This window comes from Alligator mississippiensis, chromosome 16, assembly GCF_030867095.1.
Source record: "Alligator mississippiensis isolate rAllMis1 chromosome 16, rAllMis1, whole genome shotgun sequence".
NCBI classification, from domain to species: Eukaryota; Metazoa; Chordata; order Crocodylia; family Alligatoridae; genus Alligator; species Alligator mississippiensis.
Genome location: NC_081839.1, coordinates 5,042,778 through 5,066,661, shown reverse-complemented (window position 1 = coordinate 5,066,661; position 23,884 = coordinate 5,042,778). Strand labels below are relative to the sequence as shown.

General features: G+C 55.0%; 2 protein-coding genes across 3 annotated transcripts; one reads left to right on the top strand and one right to left on the bottom strand.

The window, feature by feature from the left end:
* The first annotated feature begins 1,082 nt into the window (after positions 1-1,082).
* Positions 1,083-13,060, top strand: TNFAIP8L1 (TNF alpha induced protein 8 like 1). 2 transcript variants are annotated; one of them, XM_006278662.4, is made up of 3 exons: positions 1,083-1,185; positions 11,405-11,575; positions 12,293-13,060. In XM_006278662.4, exon 3 carries the CDS (start codon positions 12,298-12,300, stop codon positions 12,856-12,858), a length of 561 nt encoding a protein of 186 aa, XP_006278724.1. In that variant the 5' UTR covers positions 1,083-1,185; positions 11,405-11,575; positions 12,293-12,297; the 3' UTR covers positions 12,859-13,060. The 2 variants fall into 2 exon arrangements, with proteins under 2 accessions (XP_006278724.1, XP_019339563.1); XM_019484018.2 differs by lacking the exon at positions 1,083-1,185 and adding an exon at positions 8,382-8,560.
* Positions 13,061-16,883: 3,823 nt separating this feature from the next.
* MYDGF (myeloid derived growth factor) lies at positions 16,884-22,621 on the bottom strand. Its single transcript, XM_006278661.3, has 6 exons — positions 22,441-22,621; positions 21,725-21,775; positions 20,318-20,379; positions 19,111-19,192; positions 18,444-18,516; positions 16,884-17,813 (listed from the first exon to the last, which is right to left on the bottom strand). The coding sequence occupies exons 1-6, from the start codon at positions 22,594-22,596 to the stop codon at positions 17,734-17,736; spliced, it is 504 nt and encodes a 167-aa protein (XP_006278723.1). The 5' UTR covers positions 22,597-22,621; the 3' UTR covers positions 16,884-17,733.
* Positions 22,622-23,884: the final 1,263 nt, after the last annotated feature.

Below are 23,884 nucleotides of genomic sequence, written 5' to 3'. Positions count from 1 at the left end.
AGTGAGGAGGCCCAAACTGGGCACAGGACTGCAAATGTGGCCTCATCAATGCTGAATAGAGGAGAACAATCAACCACTTCCCTTGACCTACTGTCAATGCTCCTACCACTCCAGCTGGGTATACCATCAGCCTTCTTGGCAACAAGGGCACACTGCTGGCTCATATTCAACTTAATGTCCACTGCCCAGCCAGTCACCCCCAGCCTGCCCCAGTGCATGGGATTGCTCCGTCCTAAGTGCAGAACTTTGCTCTTGTCCTTGTTGAACCTCAGATAAATGCTTGGAGGTCATGGCCGAGAACAGAGACTAGGGTCTATTTTCCAAGTGACCGCTGCTCCGAGGACAGGAGTGCGTTCACCCAGTAAGGTGACACAGGGCCTGGCGGTTTTGGGGCTGCAGGGTGACACGAGGCAGCTGCCAGAGCGTGGCCAGGCAGGTTGAAAGGAGATGAAGCACGGGCATGGGGCAAGGAGACGGGGCAGCGGGGACTGCCAAGGCCACAGCACAGGGCAGGTGTTGGTCTCCTGGGTGCTTCCAGCAGTCAGCCTGCCCCACCGAGGCATAAACTGCAGCAGCAGCCCATCTGCTTGGCACCGGACATCCCGGCAGAGGCCTGGTGCACTTCTGGAAACAGCAGACGGAGGGACCTGCGGCTTTTGCAGCCGGCCACTGGAAGCCAGGACTCCTGGGTCCTTGCCCCACCTCGTCCCGCTTGCCAAGCGGCCGGGGTGGGGAGGGAAAACGGGGCTGGGAGTCAGCACTTCTCAGCCTCATCCCCCGGGGGGCTTGCAGCGGGGAGCCGGGACTCCCGGGTCCTCGCCCCGCCTCCTCCTGCTTGCAAAGCGGCCGGGGGTGCAGAGGGAGAAGCGGGCTGGGAGCCAGCACCCCGGGGCCTTCCCCAGCCCATCCCCCGGGGGTGCAGCCGGGCTCCCGCCCAGCCCCGCGGCCGGAGCAGCCTCGCCGCGCCACACGCCCCGCCGGGTTCCCCGGGGGATTCCCGGGGGAACGTTCTATCCCCACCCACCCCCTCGAGGGCGGCGCCCATTGGCTGCTTCGTAGATGGCCGCGCGCCGCCATTGGCTGACGCCGTCGGCCCCGCCCCCCCGGAGCCCCGCCGCCGCCCGGAGTTCGAGCCCGGGCCGGGATGGGGCGCGGGGCGCGGCGGCGCCTGCTGCGGGCCGGCAGGTAAGCGCGACGCGATCCCCGTCCCCCCACCCACCCCACGCCGCACGCAGTGGGGGGATGCGACGGGTCCGGACGCGGGGTGTCGCCTTCCCCTGCAGCGGGGCTGGGTCTGCGGGCACGTGTGACATGGGAGGGGGGAGGTCCGTCCCGTCGGGGCCCGCGGAGCTCCTCCAGGGCGGGTTTGGACAGGGTGCTCGGAGCTGGGCACCCGGGGCCAGGCTGATGCTTAGGGCCGGATTTGCACCCGCCTGCAGGGCAGAGCCGCGTTGCAGACGGAGCCCTTCGCTGCCTTCCGCCGTGCTGCCCAGGTGCCACCGCGACTCCCGCTGCACCAGGTGGGATACGTCCACCTCCAGACAGCAGCCCGGTGTGCGGCGGGGCAGGAAAGCAGCCCCCCAGCCCTTCTCCCAAAGGGGCGTGACAATCGGAGGGGGGCAAAAGACCAGCTAGGGGTCGGCAAGTCCCTCCCGGGACACAGGGCAAGAGACGGGTCCTGTCCCACTCGTGCCTCGGCCTGTGGGGTGACCACGGGCCGGCCGCCTCGCTTCCCCGTGCCCTGTTTCCACGTCAGCTCAGGATGCCCGTCTCCTTTGCAAAGCAGCCTGAGATCAGTCGCCGAAAAGCGGGGCTAGATAAGAGCCGGGACTCCTGCCGTTCCCTTGGAGCGGAGACAGCCCAGAGGGGACGCGCTCCGAGTACGTAAAGCCTCTCCCCGTCCAGGAGAGCTGGCTCGGGAGTTTGTTTTCCTCGTGGCCTCACGCAAAAACAAGGCGGCGCCGAGCGAAAGGTGGTAAAATCACAACCGAGAAGAGGAAACCCTCGTTCGCACCACACCTAATGAGTTCGTGCGACTCCCTGCCACAGGAAGTCGTTGAGGCCAAGAGCTCTGCAAGCTGTCCAGCGAGATTGGCTGCTCGTTTGGGTGACGAGGATATTCAGGGCAACAATTCCTGCTCGTAACAGCTTGGGAAGAGCCATTTGGTCTCGTGGGTCAGAACAGGCCCAGAGGTGGGGGCAGTTCGTCCCCCGTCTGTCTGCTCCGGGGTTTGTACATCATCCTCCAAAGCTGGTCTACAACTCGGGTCCCTCGAGTCACAGAGCCGCAAAACCCTGTATTGGCACGGAAGCAAATCGATAACTGTTACAAGAGTAGCAGCCTGTAAGGGATGTTGTTGCCGTGCAATATGAGATCTCCCAGAGGCCTTGCGCAGGGATCGGGGCCCCAACGCACGAGGCACTGTACGGGGAAGGGTCGCCGTCTGGAAGTGCGTGTGCAATGTTGTGTCCAGCATTGGAAGACGCCAAAATGAACAGGGAGGAGAGATGGGGAACGGCGAAAGGTGTAAGCGGTGCAGGAAGAAGTGGTTACCGCACCCCAATACAGCCCCCACGGTCCAGGGAGCACAATGTGGACATGCTCCTGGGGCTCCCTGCTCCACAGGGTCTGGCGATGGCAGCGCTGAAGACACTGTCTCGCTGGTTAGCACTGAGAAGCACCCCTGGCCTGCAGGCCCCAGCATGGGACCGTGGCTCCGGAGGTTGCTCGCAACCTGGGAACAGCAGCGCCACGCATCCATGGCGCACAGTGGCCCTGGGTGGTCCCAGCAGGAGGACCGGGACGCGGATACCTTCTGGGGGTCCGTGCAGCAGTTCTGTACACACAACCCTGCTGAGGACGGCCACAAGACATGCCAGCCACTGGCCAGCGCGCAGCTTGGTGCCCCATGCAATTGCCTTTCCCTAACCCTGTCCCAAAGCAGGATGCACCGATCTGGAACCATGCTGCAAATTCAGACCCAAAGTCCCATTGCAGAGTGTCCTTGGGGACCCAGCCCTGCAACTGCACACAACTGGGGGTGAATGTAACAGCAGAGCCTCTCCCCTTCCTCCCCCCAGCACCCCTGGGATCCTCCTCGGCTTCTAGCATGGCCGAGTCCTCACAATGATCCTTTCAAAGACTCAGCCCTCCAGCAGGAAGCGGGTGATGTGCCAGTCAGCTGAGGTCCCAGTCCTGGATGGGGAAGCGGGGAGAGAACGAACTCCTCCTTCCCAGTGACTCTCCCGAGCCAGGCATGAAGGAGGTTCCTCCAAGAGAGGAAAACCCCTCTGATCTCAGCTCCAAAAGAAAGAGAGGAAACGGATGCTCAGAGCTGCTCCCCATCCCCCTCCGTCCTGGAGCACAGCAGGCAGCTTCCCAGCCCAGGCTCCTGCCTCCTGCACTGGAGCATGTCCAAGGCAGGGGGCCCTGCTGCAGTGGCAGCAGGTACTTGGAGCCTGACTGCCGCTAGGAAGGGACCTTAGGGTTGGAGTGAAGACTGTTTTGCCTGCCCCCATGCAGGGGGCTTCCCTGGCTGGAATGGAGCCGATGGAGGGGCTCTGTAGTGGCAGAAGGGAGTACTGGGGGCATGGCCAAGTGCCCTGTGCTGCAGCTGTTCTCTGCTCCACACTGGGACGTAGGAAGGAGAACAGGAATGACAGCAGCTCCAAGCCTCCTCTCCCTCACCCCAGGAGCTGGGCAGGGCTCTGCATGTTCCGAACCGGTCCCTGGATGGCCTAAAATGCGCCCATCTCTCTGCCAAGCACATGCACGGAATAACTTGAGAATCAGGCCCGGATGGATTTCATATCCCAAGCCCAGCCCTGCAGAATCAAGTCTGTCACTGGGATGGCTTGTCTTGTCACAGCCCAGGCCTGAACCCAGCCTTCTGGCTCAGCTCCATCCCCACCTTTCAGCTGTGACCCCGAAGCAAGCTTATCGGTAACTGCAAACTGGTTCAAAAGAAGCTTCGTGGGCTCTCGCAGGCAGATTGTGGCTTCCGCCGGTTGTCTCTTGGCTTCCTGCCGCTCCTAATCAGTTCCACGGCTGGGCGTGGTGAGGGGCCCACGCTGCTGAGAACCGCTCTGCGGTGGGTTGGGGGAGGCGAGTCGGTGCGTTCTTGGTCCTGTCCCCACCAGCCAGACGTCTGACTTGCAGCGATGGGAACTGAGTTAACTTCCCCCTTGCTGCTGAATCCAGAAATGGACCCAGCACTAAGAATGGCCCTGCGGCTTTTCTTTATGCTAAATGGTTACCCGGCCTCTGCGTCTGCTTCAGAAAGCATCTGGGCATGCACGCATGCATGTGCGGGCACACATCTCGGTTAGCCGGTGCCTGCACAGGGGATGGCAGGGGCACTGCAGACATAGGGGCAAACAGAAAGCCTGTCCAGTTTCTCCCTGGCTTAGTGTCCAAGCAGAGGACCTGGCTCTTAGGTAATAGGCTGAGACCTCGTACACCTCACAGAAGGGTGAGTCTCAGCCCACACTTGTCCCAGCTGGCAACGCACATCTGTAGACAGAGGTGTCATGAGTCCTCTTCTCCTCAGTCCCACTGTTGGCACAGCCGTGCCCCGTAGACAGAAACTCAGGGGCAGTGCTCTGTGTTTGTACAGCACCGAGCACATGGCGATCCTGGTTTACAACTGCAGCTTCCCTTCTCATACAGACAGGAACAAGGACAGTGAGTCAGAGCCAGCATGCTCCTGCCCCATCTGCTGTGTTACCAGTGAGCCAGGCCATAACCTTGTGGGTGTGATGGGCTGTCCCTTCAGCTTCCTGCTCCCTGTCGGGAGCAGGGCTCTGTTCTGCGAGGTGTTTGCCCAGCAGCGTTGGACTCGCCCGCTCTGTACACACAGGCCTGGTGCCCCCAGCGAGGTTGCTCAGTTACTGATCAGTGGATCCGTTGGCCGCCCGGGGAGAGCTCCTGCTCAGACTTGTTTCTGGAACAGTCGGTAGATGTGCAAGGTGGGGCTGCCGAGAAGGTGTAGCTGGCAGCACTGTTTGCACCTATAGCAACGGGGAAAAGCAGCTGGTGGAGACGGATGAAAGGCCTCTTTAATTATTCACCTCACCCCACACGCCAGCAAAAGTCAGGCCCAGGGGCAGGGGGCAGGAAGAGGGTGAGAGATTGCAGCAGGCAATAAGAGTGCTGCAAAAGGGCATCGTAAAGCGGGCAGTGAGGGAGTGAGTGGCTGCAGGGGCTCGTGATTCTGCCCCTTCCCTGCAAGGCCACGCAGATCCTGCCCTGCTGTGGCTGGGAGGCATGATTCATTAATGATCATTAGATATTGAGCCAGGAGTGGAAGGTGATACTAGGAGGTGGAGCCAGGCAGCTCCAAGGAGGGCAGCTGTTTAATGTCTTGGATTCCTGCCTAGAGCCAGGCTGGGTCCCTGCCTCCGCATCCCTCAGCAGGGGGTTGAATGCAGATCTGGCAGGGGGTTGAATGCATTTCTGGACCAGAGGATAGGCCTTGGATCCAAATGAACATGTGTGTCCTGAGAAGCAGAAGAGAACCCCAGGGCAGGACTCTCCAGGCGCGCCCCTCCTGTACCTGGCAAGCTGGGGCAGAGCCCTCTGCCATTACCACACTGCTGTCAAAGGCCTCGTATGCAGGGAGTCTTTTCTTCCCACTCGCTCAGAGGCCCAGAGGGTGCACGAAACATGAAGCACTGATCCTGAGTCCGTTTCCTCTTTGCTTTGGGTTGACAGAAGCATGATGTGGGATGGTGCGGAGAGCCTGCACACTGCTACCGTTCTGTCTTGGAGACTAAGCACCCCTGTGCAGCTGACTTTGGCTCGAGGCATGGGGCAGGGGGTCTCCACAGCCACAGCAGGGAAAACCTACCAGTTCCCCAAAAACTCAAAGTGTATCTGATCCCACTAAGCTTTCACCCACAGCTCCAACAGCAGCTGCTGCAGCCACTGATTTTTGCGCGCCCTTGGAGCTGAGAACTTTTGCACCAAAGGAAACTTTTTATGGCAAGTTATACGTTCAGGTAGCAAGGAGCGGGGAGGGGGGGTGAGGACAGGAACGTTCCTGTCACCCTAACCAGCACGCTGGGGGATGGAGAAGGCACCTCCCTGCTCTTGGTTCTTGGGCTTCGCGGGAGCTCCTTGTTCTGCACGTCGCCTGCTCCCTCCATGCCGACCCATAAATAATGCAAGCGCCTTTGTGTTGCTGTATGAAATATTCATCCTGCCATCAAGGGAGCCACGGGTGTGCGTGCAGCGGTGGGAAGGAGGAGAGACTGACAGTTGCTCTGGTAATTGAGACCAAGATAATCACCGGTGGAAGTGCACAGGTGGGGGAGGGAGGGAGGAAATCACCTTACAGGAGGTAGAAAGAAGCACCTGGCAAGGAGGGAGGTGTGAGCTGGGACCCCCAGCCCCAGTGCCGATCACAGCCGCCGGGAAAGGCCCCTTGGAGGAGGCATCACTGGAGTCAGGCCGGCTGGTGCAGACGACCTGCCATTGCCCACTCGCATGTCAGGCTGGCCTCATCTGTCACATATCACCGGCTCGGCAGATTGTCACGGGGTGACCGGGTTTCAAATTCTGCCCGTCTCTGTCATCGGGTGAAGCTGAACTCCCGGGCTTGGTACTTCTCTCATTTCGTGCCAGCAGCTGCCTAGGCTTTGGTGGCATTGCTCCTGATTTACACTTGTTGTCATGTGGGGGAGCCAGGCCGCATGCCTGATAGACTTGTGTCTGCCCAGAGATGTCATCTCATTAGCAGGGACGAGGAAAAGAGCTTGAAGGCACCTGGGAAAGTGTCAGTCCACGCACAAAGGTTCCCACGCAGTGTTTGCTGGTGACTTGAAATGCTTTGGTTTTGCTGAGGCCCAACTGCCTGTGTCACCCCCAGGAAAGGTTTAAAGCCCCCACCTGGGTGCAGCCCTCCCGGGGACACGTCCCTGTGTCACGTTCTCGGTGTACGATCAGCCAATGACAGCTGGTTCGGACGATGTCGCTGGTGGAGTTTGGCGTTCTGTTGGGCAGGTGCCCTGTCGCTTCTGGAGCAGGGGGGTCGTTCTCTCTGTCACAAACCCTACGGTGCAAACAGCCCCGCTGCCAGCTGGGGCAGGGAGGAAGGAACCACCCACGGGGTGGGGGCAATCCAGATGGTTTGCTGCCCCAGGCTACTCCTTTCCCCCTGCAAGCCAGTGCAGACCTGTCATCTCCCCTCCAGGCCTTGGCAGGACACCACGTCCTCCGTACCTCTGCCGTCACTTCTCTGCTCCCATAGCTCTGCCAGTGCATCCTACCTCGCCGTTCCCTCCCAGCCCTCCTCCACCTCTGACCTGTCCCCTCGTCCCATGCTGCCCCACCATCCTGCAAGTTACATCAGTGAAATCTAGTGCACTGCAGTCGAAGCCGGCCTCTGGACCAGCCTTCTTGAACAGAGACTACAGCTCACGCCGCACAGCACGGCAAGGCAGGCAGCTCCCTACAGTGCTCTGTGGATAGAGGTATGCAGGAGCCAGAACCTGGCTGGGGTTCAAACATGCCCCCACTTTCTCCCAGGATGAGCCATCTTCATGGTGTTTCCCTGGGCTCCTCCACCGCAGCTTGCAACACCGCTGTGAGTCAGGGAAGTGCTATTTCCTCATTGAGCACGAACCAGGGCAAACACAGACTGACTGGCCCGAGGTCACAGGAAGTCTGCAGCCAGGCTGGGAATTGACACTCAGAGTCCCCTCGGAGTGACACCCACACCCCCTTTTCTTACAGTCACTTGGGCTTTCACAGTTCCCTCTCAGACATTTTAGCTCTCGAGATGGATCCAGGGGCACTTCAGCTTGCTGGAAAACGAACGAAGCCAGGGAAGTCGCCCCCACCTCAGCCCCGAAGCCCCCATCCTGCATCCTGAACAGCTGGCCCGACCTCCCTCCAGAAGCCGAGACCAGCCCCATTGTGTTTCTCTCATCGCCGCAGCACCGAGGTGCGCCAACAATGGAAGAGGCTGGTATTTTCTGCGTGGTTTTTCTTTCCCCCCTCTTCTTTTCTTAAAGGAACTCGAGCGGAGCTGGAAGCCCGAGCGACAGGAAGGAAACCTGCAGGTTTATTTTGGGCTCAAAACCACGCTGGGGCAAAGCTGCCTCTTCCGTGCGCTGATAAAGCAGCGCCCCTGCGAACAATGGAGCAAGGCGGCCACGCAGGCCAACAGGGGCCGTCCATGCAGGAAAAGGCCTCGTTGAAGCCAGATCTCCAGCCCCTCGTTAATCAGTAGCATTGGCCCATCTGGAAGTGGGAGATGGGGGGAGGGACGTGTGGTTAAGGGGGGTGGCGGGCAATGACTGGAGGAAATAAGGATGAATTAATTCCCTTGTGACTCACATTGGGGGAAGTGCTTCCCAGTCACATACCACGGAGCCATAGGGTGAGGTTTGGAGCTGAATGTGAATCAGCACAGCCCAATCCAGAGGGGATGAGATCGGTTCAAAGGACCTGGGCTCCTGTGAGTGACCTGGAGCAAGCTGCTTTAGCTGCCCCGGCTCTCAGCTCCTCCATCTGGGAGGGATCCCGGCATCCCGTCTAAAACCCGTCCCAGCTCAGGTCTGTTATTAAATTAATAGCACAAGGGAGCGGCGGGTGGAGTCTGCTCTTTGTGGCTGCTTATGGAGAGGCTTGGGCAAGGCAGCAGAGGTTTCTTTAGCTGGGCATTTCCCGTCTTTCAAGGATCGTGTAGGTGGAGTTTGCAATTGGGCAACCTCAGCTGCAAAGCAAGGTGAGAACCTGCCATCACACAGGGCCCAAGGCACTTGGCAAAGGCCGAACTTGCGGCCGCACTGATACGTGGCCACTCTGGGATGCAGTCTCCAGCGGGATGTACAAGGTGCTGACAGATGGGAGCAACTGGAAATCCCAGGGCAAGGATGTGGGAGCTAAGCCTTCCAGGCAGGACCCTGGGAGCAACACCCAGGCCAGGTGGACAAGGTCACCAGCTTGAAGGTCATGGATTCTAAACGGCACAAGACACGGGTTGGCTTCTGGGGCCTGCGTTTGGCTTCTTCACAGGGGTCAGACGAGACTCCCTTGAACAGTCCCTTCTGGCCTAGCAACCTCTGCTTCGTGGGGACGATGGGGTGAGCCAGCCCCAAGCCTCTTAGGTGTCTTGGAGGCCTCGCGGTCTCAGCGTTGGATTTGAGATGCCTTGAAGTAGCAGCTTCCAATGTTCTCCTGTGGCCACCTCACTTCCAGGCTCACGGCCCCGTTTCTGGTTCAACCCCAGTCGCTATCACTGAATATCAGAGGCTTCCTACTCCGCTCATTAAAGGTCATGACCTCACTTGGGGTCATGACACTTAGTTTGGGAACGAACGGCTGCCTTAAAGAGTCCTGGTTTTCCAGCGCTCACTAGAGGAAGTCAGTGGGTGCTGAGGATGCTCACTGTCTCCAGAAACCAGGACAAAGGGATGTCAAGATTCGACTCCTCTCAACCTAGCAAGCACCTTGGAGGGGAAAGGCCTTGAGGTTTGTGGGCCTCAGTTTCCCTACCTGTAAAATGGGGACAGGCTTAGTGTAAGAGGTATTTCTGGCATACGGAAATAGCTGTTCCCAAGCTGGTTCCCCACTTCCATCTGCCTTAACACGCCGCTGTACAGCCACGCTCCACAGCCCACAGAGACTCAGTGTCAGTGCCCAGGGCCCCTCGCAACACTAGCACAATGCCATAACACAGCAAATTCCCCCTTGAGCAGGGGAGGCTAAGCAAGTGCTAAATTGCTAACCTAGCACTGTGGTATGCTCGCCTGATGGAGCAGATCTGTCTCGCTTTCCCTCGGTAACGACTTCTCCCACGTGCGCCTGTCGGGCAGAAAATGAGCCTGTCCAGTCCAGAGGATGCCTGCAGCTCCGGAATAGCTGGCTGTATATTTTCATTGCTTTATTAGCAAAGCCGGCAAGCGCTAGCTCCGGGCTCACGCTGTTAAAATCAATGTTTTCACATAAAAGGAAATACTTACAAACCTTTGTGTTTCCAAAGGGCTGTAAATAACACTGCGTGGAACATCTTGCACGGTGCAGTTTTTGACTGCTCCATTACTGCTCGCTTAATTTATAGCCTGCTTACAGCGTGGGCTAGCCTTTCCATTATTACCCCTTAGTCATAACAGAAAATTCCCTGGCAGCTGAAGCCCACTGCACAGGCATTTTCCTGCACCCTCCCTGGTTCTGCTAGGGCATTTCTTCTCCTTACCTGCGTTCATCCCTGCCGATCCAATGTAATCACTTCCACCAGCTGGATTCAGGTTCCACATCTCCTAAAAACCCAAGGAGGATGGCGATCTTCTGCTATCATATGTAGCCTCTTCCGTTGCCAGTTCTCAAAGCACTTAGTGAGTGTTAGCCTCACCGTTCCCCCTTCTACACATGCAGATGTGAGGAAAGTGGTTATCATTAGGTCCATTTTACAGATGAGCAAGCTAAGGAGCGGGCTGGTAAAGCGACTTGGCCCGGGTCATCTAAGAAATATGCGTCAGCACTGGGACTCGACTCGCGTTACAGCGTCCTGCGTGGGATTCCTCATAGATACCTCACCATGCAGTAGTGGAGCCCTCCGAGAACAAGGCCACTGAACACGTCGCACAAAGCGCCATACCCCTGGACCTGTCACTCCCTTATGCCAGTGCCTTGAAACACATCATTTTATTTGTACTATTACTTGTCCCGACCGTTGGGACAGGCGTTGTACGTGTATGTAGACGAGACTGGCAGGGACCTGCTGAGTTGCCCAGTCCTGTTGCGGACAGCCACGTCCTCCAATCCTGCTCATCTGCTCCTCCAACTCCAGCTCAAAACTAGCTAGGTTTCTCCCTTACTTCTCCTCTTGGGGGAGGCTACTGCAGATGCTCAGATGCTTAGAAATGTTCCTCCTTTCTAGCCCATCTATTCCTGGGTAGTTTATGCTCATTTCTTCCTATGCCAACACCGTCCTGTGGCTTCATGACCTCCTTCCCCTTCCCAGCATCCGGTCCCATGATGTGTTTGTATAGACCAGGCAGTCCCCTCTCTGCCTTCCTTTTGTGAGGCTAAACAAGCCACGTACAACTAACCAGCCTGTTTCTTCCCCACCCACCCTCATGCGTGGGCTCCTAGTTATATCACCACGTGGTTACAGCACAGCAGTAGCCTGAGGCAGGACAGAGCTCAGCGCCCGTGCGGCTTCAGTCACTTGCTTTGATCTTTAAAGCAATAACCAGCCCAAGTGGATTGGTGTGTAAAGGGGGACCTTGGCAAGGCTCATAAGCTGTCTCTAGGGCTTGAAATAGCTCCTTTGACTCATGGGGGTGTTGGTTGTAGCCGCATCGGTCTAAGGACATAGGCAGACAAGGTTCTTTGGGTAAATGTCAGGTAAGTGTAAATTGATATCTCTAACTTGCTGCATGTGCTCTTTTGCAGTCTTCAAAGAAGCTGATAGCCCTGCTCACCTGGAGGCGACCTACTGCCAGCTTCATCCAGCTGCTCCCTATCCCCCCCTGCGCGAGACCCGAGCCCTCCGAAAGCACACGTGGGGCACAGCGAGTGCACCGGGGCCCAGGGACCTGTGAGCTCAGCTCATCAGCCAGCCAGGTAATCAAATCAGATGTGCAATCTAACCCCTCTGGGTGTAACAAGAAGCTGGAAAAAGAAAAGGAGATGGGCTCCAAAGGAGTCTGACAGAAAGGAGGGAAGGAGGCAGGTGGGGCACCGGAGCTGAACAAAGTTACAGCAGCAAACATGACTGCTCTGCTGGAGGTAGAGCTGTGCTGTACTGAGAGCTTCTCCCTTGCCCTCAGGGACATATGCCTGCTGTTGAGGAGGGCACGTTAGTCCACCTGGGTGAAAATACACAGGTAGCAATACAGATCCCGGGTGGGAAGAGGGGAATCCATGTCTAACAGGCCCTTCCAAGATACTAAATGCATCTGCCCACCTTTTTGGTCAGAGGAGTCTCTCTCTCCATATTACCTAACCACTAGATAAGTTTGCTCCCAGAACTGGGGAAGGAACCCAGGAGTCCCCAGCTGCCAAGTCCTCTGCTCTCTAAGCCATGCCTCCTTCCACAGCTGGAAACAGAACAAAGGAGTCCCGATTCCCAAACTCCCTCTGTTCTGATCCCAAAACTACGCTCCCACGCCCCAAATTGGAAGTGGAACCCAGGAGACCCAACCCCCAGGCCTCCCTGCTCCAATCATAAGACCATAATGCTTTTCTATCCAGAAATGCACGTGTTGGTATGGGGAAGGGGCAGAATAATCACTCCAGGACAAGGACTGATGCATGTGTGTGCCCTTTTGCCCCTTACAGAGAAGATGGACACCTTCAGCACCAAAAGCCTTGCCCTGCAGGCTCAGAAGAAGCTCCTGAGCAAGATGGCCTCCAAGACCATGGCAAACGTCTTCATCGATGACACAAGCAGTGAGGTCCTAGACGAGCTGTACCGTGTCACCAAAGAGTTCACCCGCAACCGCAAGGAAGCCCAAAAGATTATCAAGAACCTGATCAAGATTGTCATGAAGCTGGGTGTGCTGTACCGCAACGGGCAGTTCAATGCTGAAGAGCTGCTGCTGATGGAGCGCTTCCGCAAGAAGGTGCATACCTTGGCCATGACCGCCGTCAGCTTCTACCAGATAGACTTCACCTTTGACCGCAGGGTCATGTCCAGCGTGCTGAACGAGTGCCGTGACCTGCTCCACCAGGCTGTCAACACCCACCTGACAGCCAAGTCCCACTCCAGGATCAACCACGTCTTCAACCACTTTGCGGACTACGAGTTCCTGTCGGCGCTGTACGGCCCCTCTGAGCCCTACCGCACCCACCTGCAGAGGATCTGTGAAGGGGTCAACAAAATGCTGGATGAGGATAACATATGACTGAGCAAAGGCAAGGCATGGGAGTGACTGTCCAGCTTTTGGCCCTTTCTTCCAGCCAAATCCTCCAGGCTGAATGCTTGTCAATGGCAAGGCGTCCATGGATTTCAATGGCATCGGGCTATATGACTGTCTTTCTCTGTGGTGCTAAGTATCTTGCTTATTCCCTTTTCTTTGTTATAAAGACCAAGAGGTGTTCCCTTTCTATGTGAATTTTGCAATGTTCTGCTTACCCTGGTGCCCAGAATCTGTCTGCCTCATTCTGCCTCCCAAAAAGGGAAAAATCCTGCAGCTAGCATCAGTCTCTCCCTTAACTCAAGCACAGGCCCACCAAGGGAGAGCACCCACAGGTGAGACCGACAAGATGCTGTACTTCGCATCATGCTCTGATATCTCAGCATTTGAACCCAGTTCACTGTGCGTATAACCCTATGACCCTGGACCTCCAGCCCCTAGCCTGAGTGACGAGCTATCCTATATTTTACAGCTCTTAGTCACGCGGTATATGTTATTACCCACAAAGTGCTCCGGACCTCACCGCTCGGAGGTCAAGGAGACCTGCTGTGGCAAAACTTCTGTTGCCTTTAAAGCTATTTTAAGATATCGGCGGGGAAAAGAATCCACTGCCTTTTAGCGTGTGACTCTCTTCCTAAGCCTCGTTCCAGCAGAGATGTGACCAGCAGTGCCTCTTGGGTCCTGTGCAAGGGTCAGGACACAGGGCTGTCTGTACCGGAGTTCAAACAATACTGGCCATGTTTAAATCCAGGTTTTCCTAGCATGTGTGGAAAGACTGAGCCAGCCTTTGAACTGCTGTACAAAGCCATAGAGCTGCCAAAGCCAGGGGACATGTATTAGCCTCTTGCATGCAAGCACTGGCAGGCGGTGTTTATCTAGCTTTAGCCTCCTCTGAGAACAAGATGACTGTAGTGGGGGCATCTCCCAAGGTGATGAACTGTCCTTGGAAGTGTGAGGATCACATCCCCACAGGAACCCTTGAATAGGAAAGAGGCTTCAGCCAGGGCAGTCAGCCTGGGGTCTGACCAGCGGGGACCACTGTGATTATAGTCAGAAGTCCACAACAGGCAAGACCTAAAACAGAGTGGCAGCAAATGGCCACACTCTAGAGCCCACTTGTATGTCCCTATTATCTTCAGTGACCCCATAACTACTTTGGGCAAGTCACAGAAGCAACTACATGTCTCTGTCCTCTCTATAAGGACATGGACCCTTTTTTTCTGTTTGTGTTTCTATTCTCTAGGAGCCAAGAGAAAGGGACATGCTGCTCCTACAAACATCATACAAGCACTTTTCTTCCTTCTCCTTGGAAACCCAACCTGAATTCCTCTGTCCTCAGCCTCTTCAGCCGATTGTATCTGTGTAACGGTGTTGAGGTGTCCCTGGGTAGCTGGCCAGAGCCACTGATGTAGGTTGTAGGTTTTAGACTTCTTAGAGTGAATTAAATTAAAAAAAAAAAGAAAAAAAGAACCCAGCCTGTGTCCTGGCAAGCTGCTTCCACATGCTGATACTGTCTGTGCTTTGGGGATCGCTTGCAAATGCTGTGATGAAACAGAGTGTGTGGTTAGCAGAGCCTCTCCTTGCCTTTGCTTTCCAAACTAACGTGATCATACAGCCCAAGAGCATTCCTCTGCCTGTGAACCCAGGGGTACAGCACAGAGCCTAGGATGTAGCAGAAGAGGCAGGTCCCAGGGGATTCCACGCAGAGATCCCACCACACTGCCCCTTGCCAGACTGCACCCACGGTAGCTCAGCTTAGGCCCTTCAGGGGGTCACTTCTGCCCCCCCTCGCATCTTAAAACACATGTGAAGATCAGGTCCAGTCCTGCGCCACAGGCTTTGTTCAGCTGTAGAGTGCAATGTGCTTCAAAAAGAAGGGAGGCCTCCTTGCTGCTGTTTTACAGCTGGAGAATCCAGTTCAAGGAGAGAGGAGGGGACTTGCCCAGTAGGCCAATGGCTAAAGCAGGGCAGAACCCAGTGCTCTGCCCATTATCCTACACTACCTCCCATTAACAGCCACACTAGCATCCAGTTTCAGCTGCAGAGCAGGCAACCTGCTCTGCCTTGTCTAGCATCCCTCACCCCTTACAGCAAAAGCTGGGGCCTGAGGGTGAGGGGATGGCTGGGTCTCCAGCCCCACTAAGCTCTTACTCTTCCCAGGAGGGCACCAGTAGGTGCTGCTGTGATTTAATAGGATCCAGAGACTGGCTATGGGGAAATGTGACTCAAAACCAGCTTATATGGTAAAGGCTGCTAAGATGGTAGCAGGGTTTTAGTTGCTCCAGCCCTGCCGGCCATTTGAGCCCTCCAGCCACGTAGCTAAAACTCTCCCCACTCCTGACTGCTTTGCTGCACTGCCGGCATTCAAACAGGAGTGAAATTCAGCACAACCAAGAAGGAAGCAGCTGCGTGGAGGGGGCTCCGGGGCACCCGTCTCCACCCCAGCACACGTGCCTGTGTGCTCTGTGTTCTTCAGAAGCGTTCCTGGCGTTCCCTTGCTGCACTGCGGGAGAGATAAAGTGCTGACCCTGATAACGGACCACAAAACCAAATGGAAGCTTTAAGAACTAAAGAAAGGCACGTTGTTGAAGTGCCTTGGTCTCAGAGCATGATCTTAACAGGATGCACCATCCGTGGCCCATCTCCAGTACTGTGCATTGTACTCTGAAAATTGCCCTTTCAGCATACGAGGCTCTTCACAGACTCAGCTTGCCTTATCGCAGTGACCTTCTTGTGCCTCCTGTTCTGGGGGATGTTTCCAGGCACAACGTCCCCAGCCTTCATGAGATTGCTAGAGCTGTAGATTTAGAGCAGAGAGCTGCTGAGTCTCTCAGACACACAGCTCCCTTCCTGCTGCTGGTTCCTAGCCCTGATAACTACCAGGCTTTTAAAATCTTCCAGCCCCTGGTCTCTCATTTAATTTGGCTTATTCCAAAATATCACAGTTAATTTAATTATGCAGTGCAGCTGGGGAAAAGCATGGCTACAGGTGTAGGAGAAAGCACAGGCAAGCAGCAAGTACAGCTGCTCTCCGCCTGTAGAGTGCAGTTCACGTTGGCCTTTGTCTGTGGGAGGTTGAAAATGAACATCCAGTCCCCGTTACCTGACCGCGCTGCGGTTGTCAGCCTCTGCCGAGAACAGGCCCAGACTGGGAACAGCCCATCAGCGCTCAGCTGGAGTATTGGCAGATGTGTTCAGAGAAACCGAAGCAGAACATGTCTGATGGATGCCGCGGCAAAGGGCTGGCACAGTGACAGGCAGAGATGCTTCGCTGCTCTCTTCTGAGGTGCATTTGTCAGCACCAACTGCACGATGCTCCTTAATTATGTGAAACATCCCTGCTGTGACAGTTCTCTGGATCCAGCGCGACTCCTCAGTCACGAGGGTCACCTCGCGCGCAACGCAGCACAGCCGAGAACTTGCTGCGAAGGTGACAGTGGAACAACAGTACAAGGAGGTTCCTTCACATGGGCCCCTTGTCTGGCACCACTCATCTCCCCTCTCCCCCCAAAAACCTACCCTTTAGAGTACACAATGCAAGATCTATCCCTCTATCAGAGCACGTGGTCTGCAGAATTCAGCTGAAACAGCCCCTAACTACTGACAAGGCATCAGTGGCCAAGAGAACACCTTACATGACAAAATGCTCTGCCGTTATGTTGGCTGACCAAATCTACAGATCTAGTTCTCTTTCTGGCCTGGCTGAAGACAGAGAGAGAAGAAGAATATCTGATAAAGAAGTTTCTAGGAAGAGAGTGATTCAGTGTATAATAGACACTTTGCACTCCTAACTTCTAGTTTCCCTAAACAGACACGGCGCGTTTCTTATTACTGACCTTCTTTTGTCTCATGACATCACCTCTTTCCAACCAAGAAGACACAGCATAAGAACCTGCCGGCGCCTGCTGAGGGGGCAAGAAGCTGAGAGCCAAAAGGTTAGTGCCCGCAAAGCCAAATACGTTGTGCGAAGACGGAGAAGATGGAAGACCCAGCATCAAAAACAAAACTCAGAGTCATGTTCTGCTTTATTTATTTAATTTGCTGTATTTACACATGAAGGGAATGCTGGATTCCTTCAGAGTTATTCATCTAAATAAGAAAAATCATTTCAGCCTGTAAGAAAATAGTCCTGGAACTGCGTCGGATAGCGAAAGCGTCACTTAATGGATCTCTGTGTCGTATCAGAATAAGCAAGGCCTGTGTGTGCTCCACAGTGCTGTTTCCTATGCCAGGGTACCGCCCCCACTCTGTACACTGAGGCAGCGATATAGGGTCCTCTCCAGCCCGCTGAGAGATGGTCTTTGGATACTACCCACTGGACAGGATATCAAATGGGCCGGGCCAGCTGTCTCAGCCTCTGCTCCCTCCCCCACCACCCGCTCCCCATTTGAATAGGTTCATCTTTTGCTGCTTCTGCAAAGAAATCCTATTCCCCCTCCAGAGACTAGAGAGTTAACGACTTTTCTTTAGCAAACCGTGTTCAAATCCGGCCCCTTATCTTTCTGCGTTGCTCTTCCTTGCCAAAAAGATAAGGAGTCCCCGTTCCAGGGGAGCTTTACCATATTCAGATCACTGAAGCAGAAAGCAGGCGGTAGAATGGCTGGCTGCGGATCAGGAATCCAAGAGGCCAGTTCTAGCTGCAAAAGGTCTCTTGTCCCTCAAGCACATTGTTACTCTGACACAAGACAGCATGGATCTGTCTTAACATCCCCGAGTCCCGCTCGTATCGGACCCCCATGTATTTCTATGTGGAAAACAGGAAAGATTTGGCCACTCGAGAAAAATCCAGGGAGAAACCAAATGTCCCCTTTATCTGCCACGCTGCTCCAGCCAAGAAACACGACCCGTCCAGGAGCATCCAGATCACAGCTCATCGCGGGGCGTTTTTGCTACAATCACAAGTTTGGACAGCTCGGAATGGAACTTGCCGTCCTTGTGAACCACTGGAACGAGAACACACAAGGAATGAATGGGCGAGGAGGTTACAAGCCCTGGCCCTTTCCTAGAGAACACGATGCCAAGGCCAAGCACTGAGCTCCACATCAGACCCACAGAGAGCACAAACCAGCTAGTTACAAAGTCACCGTTTAGCTCCTGGCAGCATCTACATGTTCTAGAGAGGGAACGTGCCCCCAGTCTGTGGGCAGGGGCTGTATAGGAGAGCAAGAGAGACAGTCCCCATCCTAAGGAGTGCACAACTCACTGCTGTCACAAATATACCAGCTCCAACACTCAAGCAGCCAGGTCTCAGATACCTTTCCAGCAGTGTCCTACATTGCTTCTAATCGTTTGCAATGGACCAAAATGCGCCACAGCCCTCCACTTGAAGAATCATAGAAAAGGGGGTGATCCTGCCCCAGGAGAACCCCAAATGGTGGGTGCACCACACACACACACACACACTCCAGACCCTTCTGGCTGGCGAAAAGGATTCCAGGTTGCAAGAACACTCTCCAGACTTCTGTTCCTCACCCTTGTGTTTAGTGTAAATACCTCTTGCCCACAGATCTCTCTCATTTTGGATAACTGGCTCCATCCCCCATGTAAGCCCCTCTCTTTAGATGGCAACAGACCTGTTGTTTCAGCGATTTCAAATTCCTCTTCCTTTAAAGGGATGTCACTCTGTCCAGCCACCGCTGCTTTGGACTGAAATGAGAATGAAGGGGTTTTACCATTTAAGCAAATCCAAAGAGCTTCCAGATTATGCGAGCAAACAGCAAAAACCCCAACAGGTCTTTTATACAAAGATGGTTGCAGCTCCTACTGATAAGAATAACTGGGGCAAGTGTTTTTCTGCTGGAGCAGGGGTCTCCATATGGGATAAACTGGGAACCACTGGTCTAAGGGAACTAATAGGTCTTTTCTCTCCCTACTTCCTATGCTTTTTCGGAAGGTCTCTGACTCTTTAAAGCAAGGTTAAATCCTCTGCGCTACAAATGACTTAATGGATCAAGCCAAAAACACCCCTCCTTCCCCCAGCAACATTGCTTCTGCAGAACTGACCAGAGTAGTGAGTGGCATCTTTAAAACCAGCAGCCAGGCAAAGACTTCTGAGGAGCAGGCACGGTGGTCTGCAAAGGGGTCCATTTGTTGCTACTTCCCTGCCCATAACCGCATTTTAATTAAGGGCACAGTGGAATAATGATTTTGCTGAAGCCACCAGGTAATGCAGCTGTCTGATTGCTCTCATTGTCCAGCCAGCCCCCACATGACCATTCAGAAGAATCAGATGAGACTTACATAAGCCATGGCATATTCTATCTTTGCTCCTTTCACTTCAGCTTTAAACTGGGTAAAGAAGAGATAAGACTTCCCCTGGGGCCTGAAAAGAAAGAACAGAATCTTTGACTTCGAAACAAGGGAGCGGTTAGATGGCAGAAAACACTGAGAACAAGAGCACGCTGAGGGCAAATGATCAGAACAGCTCCCTGCAGGGCAGGAAAAGCAGGGTCTCGATTTTGAGTTGGTTCCCCGCAGCGAGGAAGGGCTGGGAGCTTCCGAGACATCATGCTCTGGATGCTCAGAGGAGGAGGAAGTGAAGTGCACACCCCTAGGAGCCAACACAGGTGGGAGATAGTGCTCTGAAAGGGAGCAGGTCCCTGCTGTAGGACTTGGAATGCCCCAAGGAAGGACAGAGATACCCCAGATGAAGGCTGGGGTACAGGTCCTTCAAATAGCCCTGTGTTTTCTCCTGTAGCTCCCCCTAGCGTCAGCAGAGTTCATCAACAACCCACCCAAGAACTAGAGCTGGATCCAGGGCAAAATCCCTTTAATGAGATGCACATGCATCTTGCCCAAAGCCAGAAACAAACCTGTGACCAAGGGCTCCAGCAGGGTGATGCTGTAAACCAGCTAGCATCGCAGCTGTTGTGTGGAGAGCTTCTCTTCTAAGGGTTTCCCAACTCACTGGAGGGAGGGATTGCCAAGGGAAAGCCCCGTCTACTATGAATGCTTGATGTGGTTTAATCCAGGGGTAGGCAACCCCCAGCATGGGTGCCAGAGCATGGCACCTGAAGGCAATTTGCTTGGCATGCACACCTTGGGGCAGATAGTGGAGAAGAGGCCACGGCTGCTCTGCCACAACAAGTATAAGGCTCCTTGAGGCTCTCCTGCCATCCACCCCTGGCATGCCAGCGTCTTACAGGTTGAGGTTACGGGTGATTTTTGCCCAAAAAAGTTGCTGACCCCTGGTTTAATCTTTGGACTGATTTATCTATACCCTGGAGCCTTGTTTTCAAAGTTGCAGGAGAGAAGATGGCAGCAGGAGGGGGAAAGTCACAGGAGAAAGAAAAGGGGCCATGATTTGGGCAAAAAGGAACAGCAGGCTGGGAGTATGAAGTGGGAGAAGCGGGGCTATGTGGAGACCCAAGTTCTGAGGACAGAGGAGGTTTAAGGGAACAGGGACAGGGGATATATCACACTCTTAGGGTTAAAAGTCTCAACACACCTCCAAACTGAGCAAGAGAAGAGCAGGTTGTCTTCGCTGACTCCAACACTCATCTGCCATTGCTGTGGGGAGGAAAGGGCTGAACAGTGAATCCTGGCAGCATTCAGCCTCACCCACTGCCTGGTGCCATTCCACGCCTTTGCAAACAGCTGCACACATCACACATTTCAGTCATGACAACCTCTCCTGGGTAGGGATCTCATTCGCCAGACCAAAGATGGGTTCAGTGGTATTATGTATACTGTAGCAATGGTACACTTGTGCAGGGAGCTCGAGAAGGGCCATACAAGAGTCTCAAACAAAGGGTGACTAAAATGTCACATGTTTTACTGGAACACAGTTGTCATCCAACTACCAACAACCCTTTTTAATTACTGCTTTTCTATGGGGTGGGGCACAAGCTCTACACTTCCTCCCCACTAATAACGTGGTGGAGGGAAAAGCCTTGCTCCTGCCTGTGTTATAAAACCAAGCCTGACCCTTCCCCAAAGGAAGCCGTTTCAGGTGTGTGAGAGGGTCACATCTTTGTGTTGTGTGTTTGTGCAGCATCTAGCGAAATGAGCCCATGCCACAACTCTTGTGTGTTACTGCAACACCAGCAAGAAAAGCCGCTTCTTCAAGAGAATAAGAGCTGCAGGTTACTTCCTTGTGGAGATAAGCATTTTGAAAACCCCTCAGAGTTATAGGAGAGGCAACATCTGCTTGCTGAAAAAAGCCGCAAGTGAACTGCAAACCTCACAAGCTTTGCAGGTGTCAGGGCCTTGCTGAACTCAGCCTCACAAGAGTATACAAGCAACTCTTTTCTGCAGCTGAAGCAAATGCAGGCAGTTTCCTTCTGTGATTGTGAAACACTGCAAATTCATGATTTTTTTTTTTTTACCTTTCACAAAGCCCAGGTCTATAGTCAGATGATTATTCTCATGCTTCATTAAAAAAAAAAAAAAATGGTATGACTGTAGTTGCAGAGAAAAAAAATGTGGTTTACGTTCATTCGCCACCAGTTAAAGATTCAGAAGGGAAATAAGGACCTGTCACTTACTCACTTCTGAGCGTATGATCAGTTCTGAAATGCTTTCTGCGTGGTTTTGTGGTGCATTTGTTTGGTGGTGGTGGTTGTGTGTGTCTTTTTGTGCTTTAGGCGGATGCAGCTGTGAAATTCTCTTAGGATTTCCAGCTGTACCCAGGAAGACAGAGATGTACTTGCTCCTTATTGCAGCACTGGAGCACTTCAGAATCTAAATGCCCCTTTATCGCCCAGACCCGCACACCTCCACAGACACCTGAGGAACAAGGTAATTAGCTACTCTCGTTAAACGCACGGATTTCTCCAGCAGCTTCTTTTATACAGGCTCTGGCGCCACGCGTGGCACTGCCGAAGCCGAACGCCCAGACGCTTGGAAACCTTACCTCGTTCGTCCCTCCCTGGGCGGCGTACGTGAACGTGCAGGTGTAATCCCCCTTGAAAAGAGAAGGCGAGGATCAGCACTCTCTCACAGCAGGATGAGCTATTTGTTGAGGCTCAGCGATTTGCCTGGCCTTGCACAGCATCTATATCTTGGAAAGGCATTGAAGGGATTTCTGGCAAGTCCTGACGCTTAAACTGTTTCTCTGCAACCTCGAGAGGATGCAAAGTGCTAATAGTCGCTGCCCCCATGTCCCCGGAGCACATTGCCTCCGCTGGCTGCGTGCACCCGCAATAAGAGGCGACATAGCAGGAGCTCAGGGGCTGTCGGCCACGGGGGCACCCAACAAGGGCATCCCCCTGCGCTGCCTTGATTTCACGCACACTCCCAGCGGGCGGTTCACTTGGTCCCTCGCAGGGGCAGGATGAAGGGTGTCACCAGAGATGCCCGCCCTGTCTGCATGGAGGGAGGTTTGCAGGGCACTGCCCTTGCCCAGCTGGGTCTGCCCCATGGGGTGCCAGAGCCCCCTGCACTGACACCCCCCCGCCACAGTGGGCGCTGAAGGGCCGGGAGGGCGCGGCCGCGGCGGCAGCCCCACCCCTCTCCCTTGTCTCCCCACCCCGCCCCCGCCCCCTGGCTCGCAGCCAACCCGAGTGCCAGGAGGCCTGAGCGACGCGTGGCTCAGCCAATCCGCCCGCGCCGTGTCTGCAGCCGCCTCACCAGAGTCCGCGAGAAGGAATGCACCATGCCACCGGGCCTCACGTCGAACTCGGCCGTGCTGGCCCCCTCCCCCGCCCCGCCGAGCGCGAGCGGGAGGACAGCGGCGAGCAGCGCGAGCCAGAGCCGCCCACTACTCTCTCCGCTGGGCGCCGCCATCTTGGCCAGAAAGCCTCCCTACGGCACGCCGGAGGGGTCAATCCAAAACGCGGTTGAGGCGGCCCGCGGGAAGGGGCGGGGCCGCTTCAGCGGCCATCTTGGAGACGGGCAGTGATTCCAGTGTGCCAGTGTTAACCCTTTCGAGACCACATCTGGAATCAGGGACCTGGCAGCTCTTCCAATCAGGGAGCAGCAAAGGGGAGAGGGGGGCAATTAAAGTCATGACTCATTAAATTTTGGCAAGGGGGCAGTTAAATTCATGGCTCACTACCTGATCCCTTCCAAACTCCCCTTGATATAGGTGACCGGGAGGATGCCCCGTGCCGTCTGCCCCCCCCCCGGGCGACCACGCTTTATCAAAATAAAAATGAACTACGCTGAATATTTGTATTGTCACTATGGTATTAAGATCCTTTCATGGCAGTTTCATGCAGAGGGCAATTGAAATCAAAAACGTCCGACTTGCTTGTAGGTCATCCAAATTAAGCCTCCCCAAATGACTCCCTTGCCCAGGGCCCCGACAGCCCTAAAGCCACCGCTGCCTCCATACGGGGCCAGGCTGAGACCCTTCCTCCTTCCTGCGTGCCTGGCCTAGCCCACCTGGGGTGGGCACTGCAAGCAGGATGGCCCCATGGGCTAGGGTTAGGGTTAGGAGAGTCCTTGATGGGCAGAGGAGGCTTGCATGCCGCCTGGGAGGAGGAGGGAGCTGCCCGTGGGTCCCCTGCGTGCCACACCGGGCACCCGCTCGGGCCACACACAATGTCCCGATGGGTGGCAGTGGGGGTGGGGCGGTCTGTGGGGCCGATCCAGTCCCACCCCACTCCTCTGGCCTCTGGGACAGATCCCTGGACATAGCAGATGCCTACCTATATGTGCAATAACACGGCATTTGAGGTGCTGACGGACTACACGGGTCCTTTCCCCCACTGGAGGTCAGTGCACTGGCTGGGCAGCATCTGACACCCTGCTCGTTCCCCGCAGCGTGTCTGGAAGTTTTCAATCTCCGGGGCTGTCGAGCAGGCCGGCCCCATCCAGCAGCAATAAATCCTCAAAGCCATTTTGGAAGAAAGTGGGGTCAAGGGAAGAAATCTATCAGGTCATCGCGGCCATCGGGCCTGGGCTGCAGGCATGCTGAACGAGCTACAAGAAGCGGGGTCCAGCTGCTCACCGCTGCCGTTAGTCAGGACTCCTGTGTCTTAGCATCAAAATCAATCTCCTGAACGTACCTGAACCTAGCTGTGAAATGCTTGATTTATACCCTGCCTCCAGCTCATGAAGGCACAGAGAG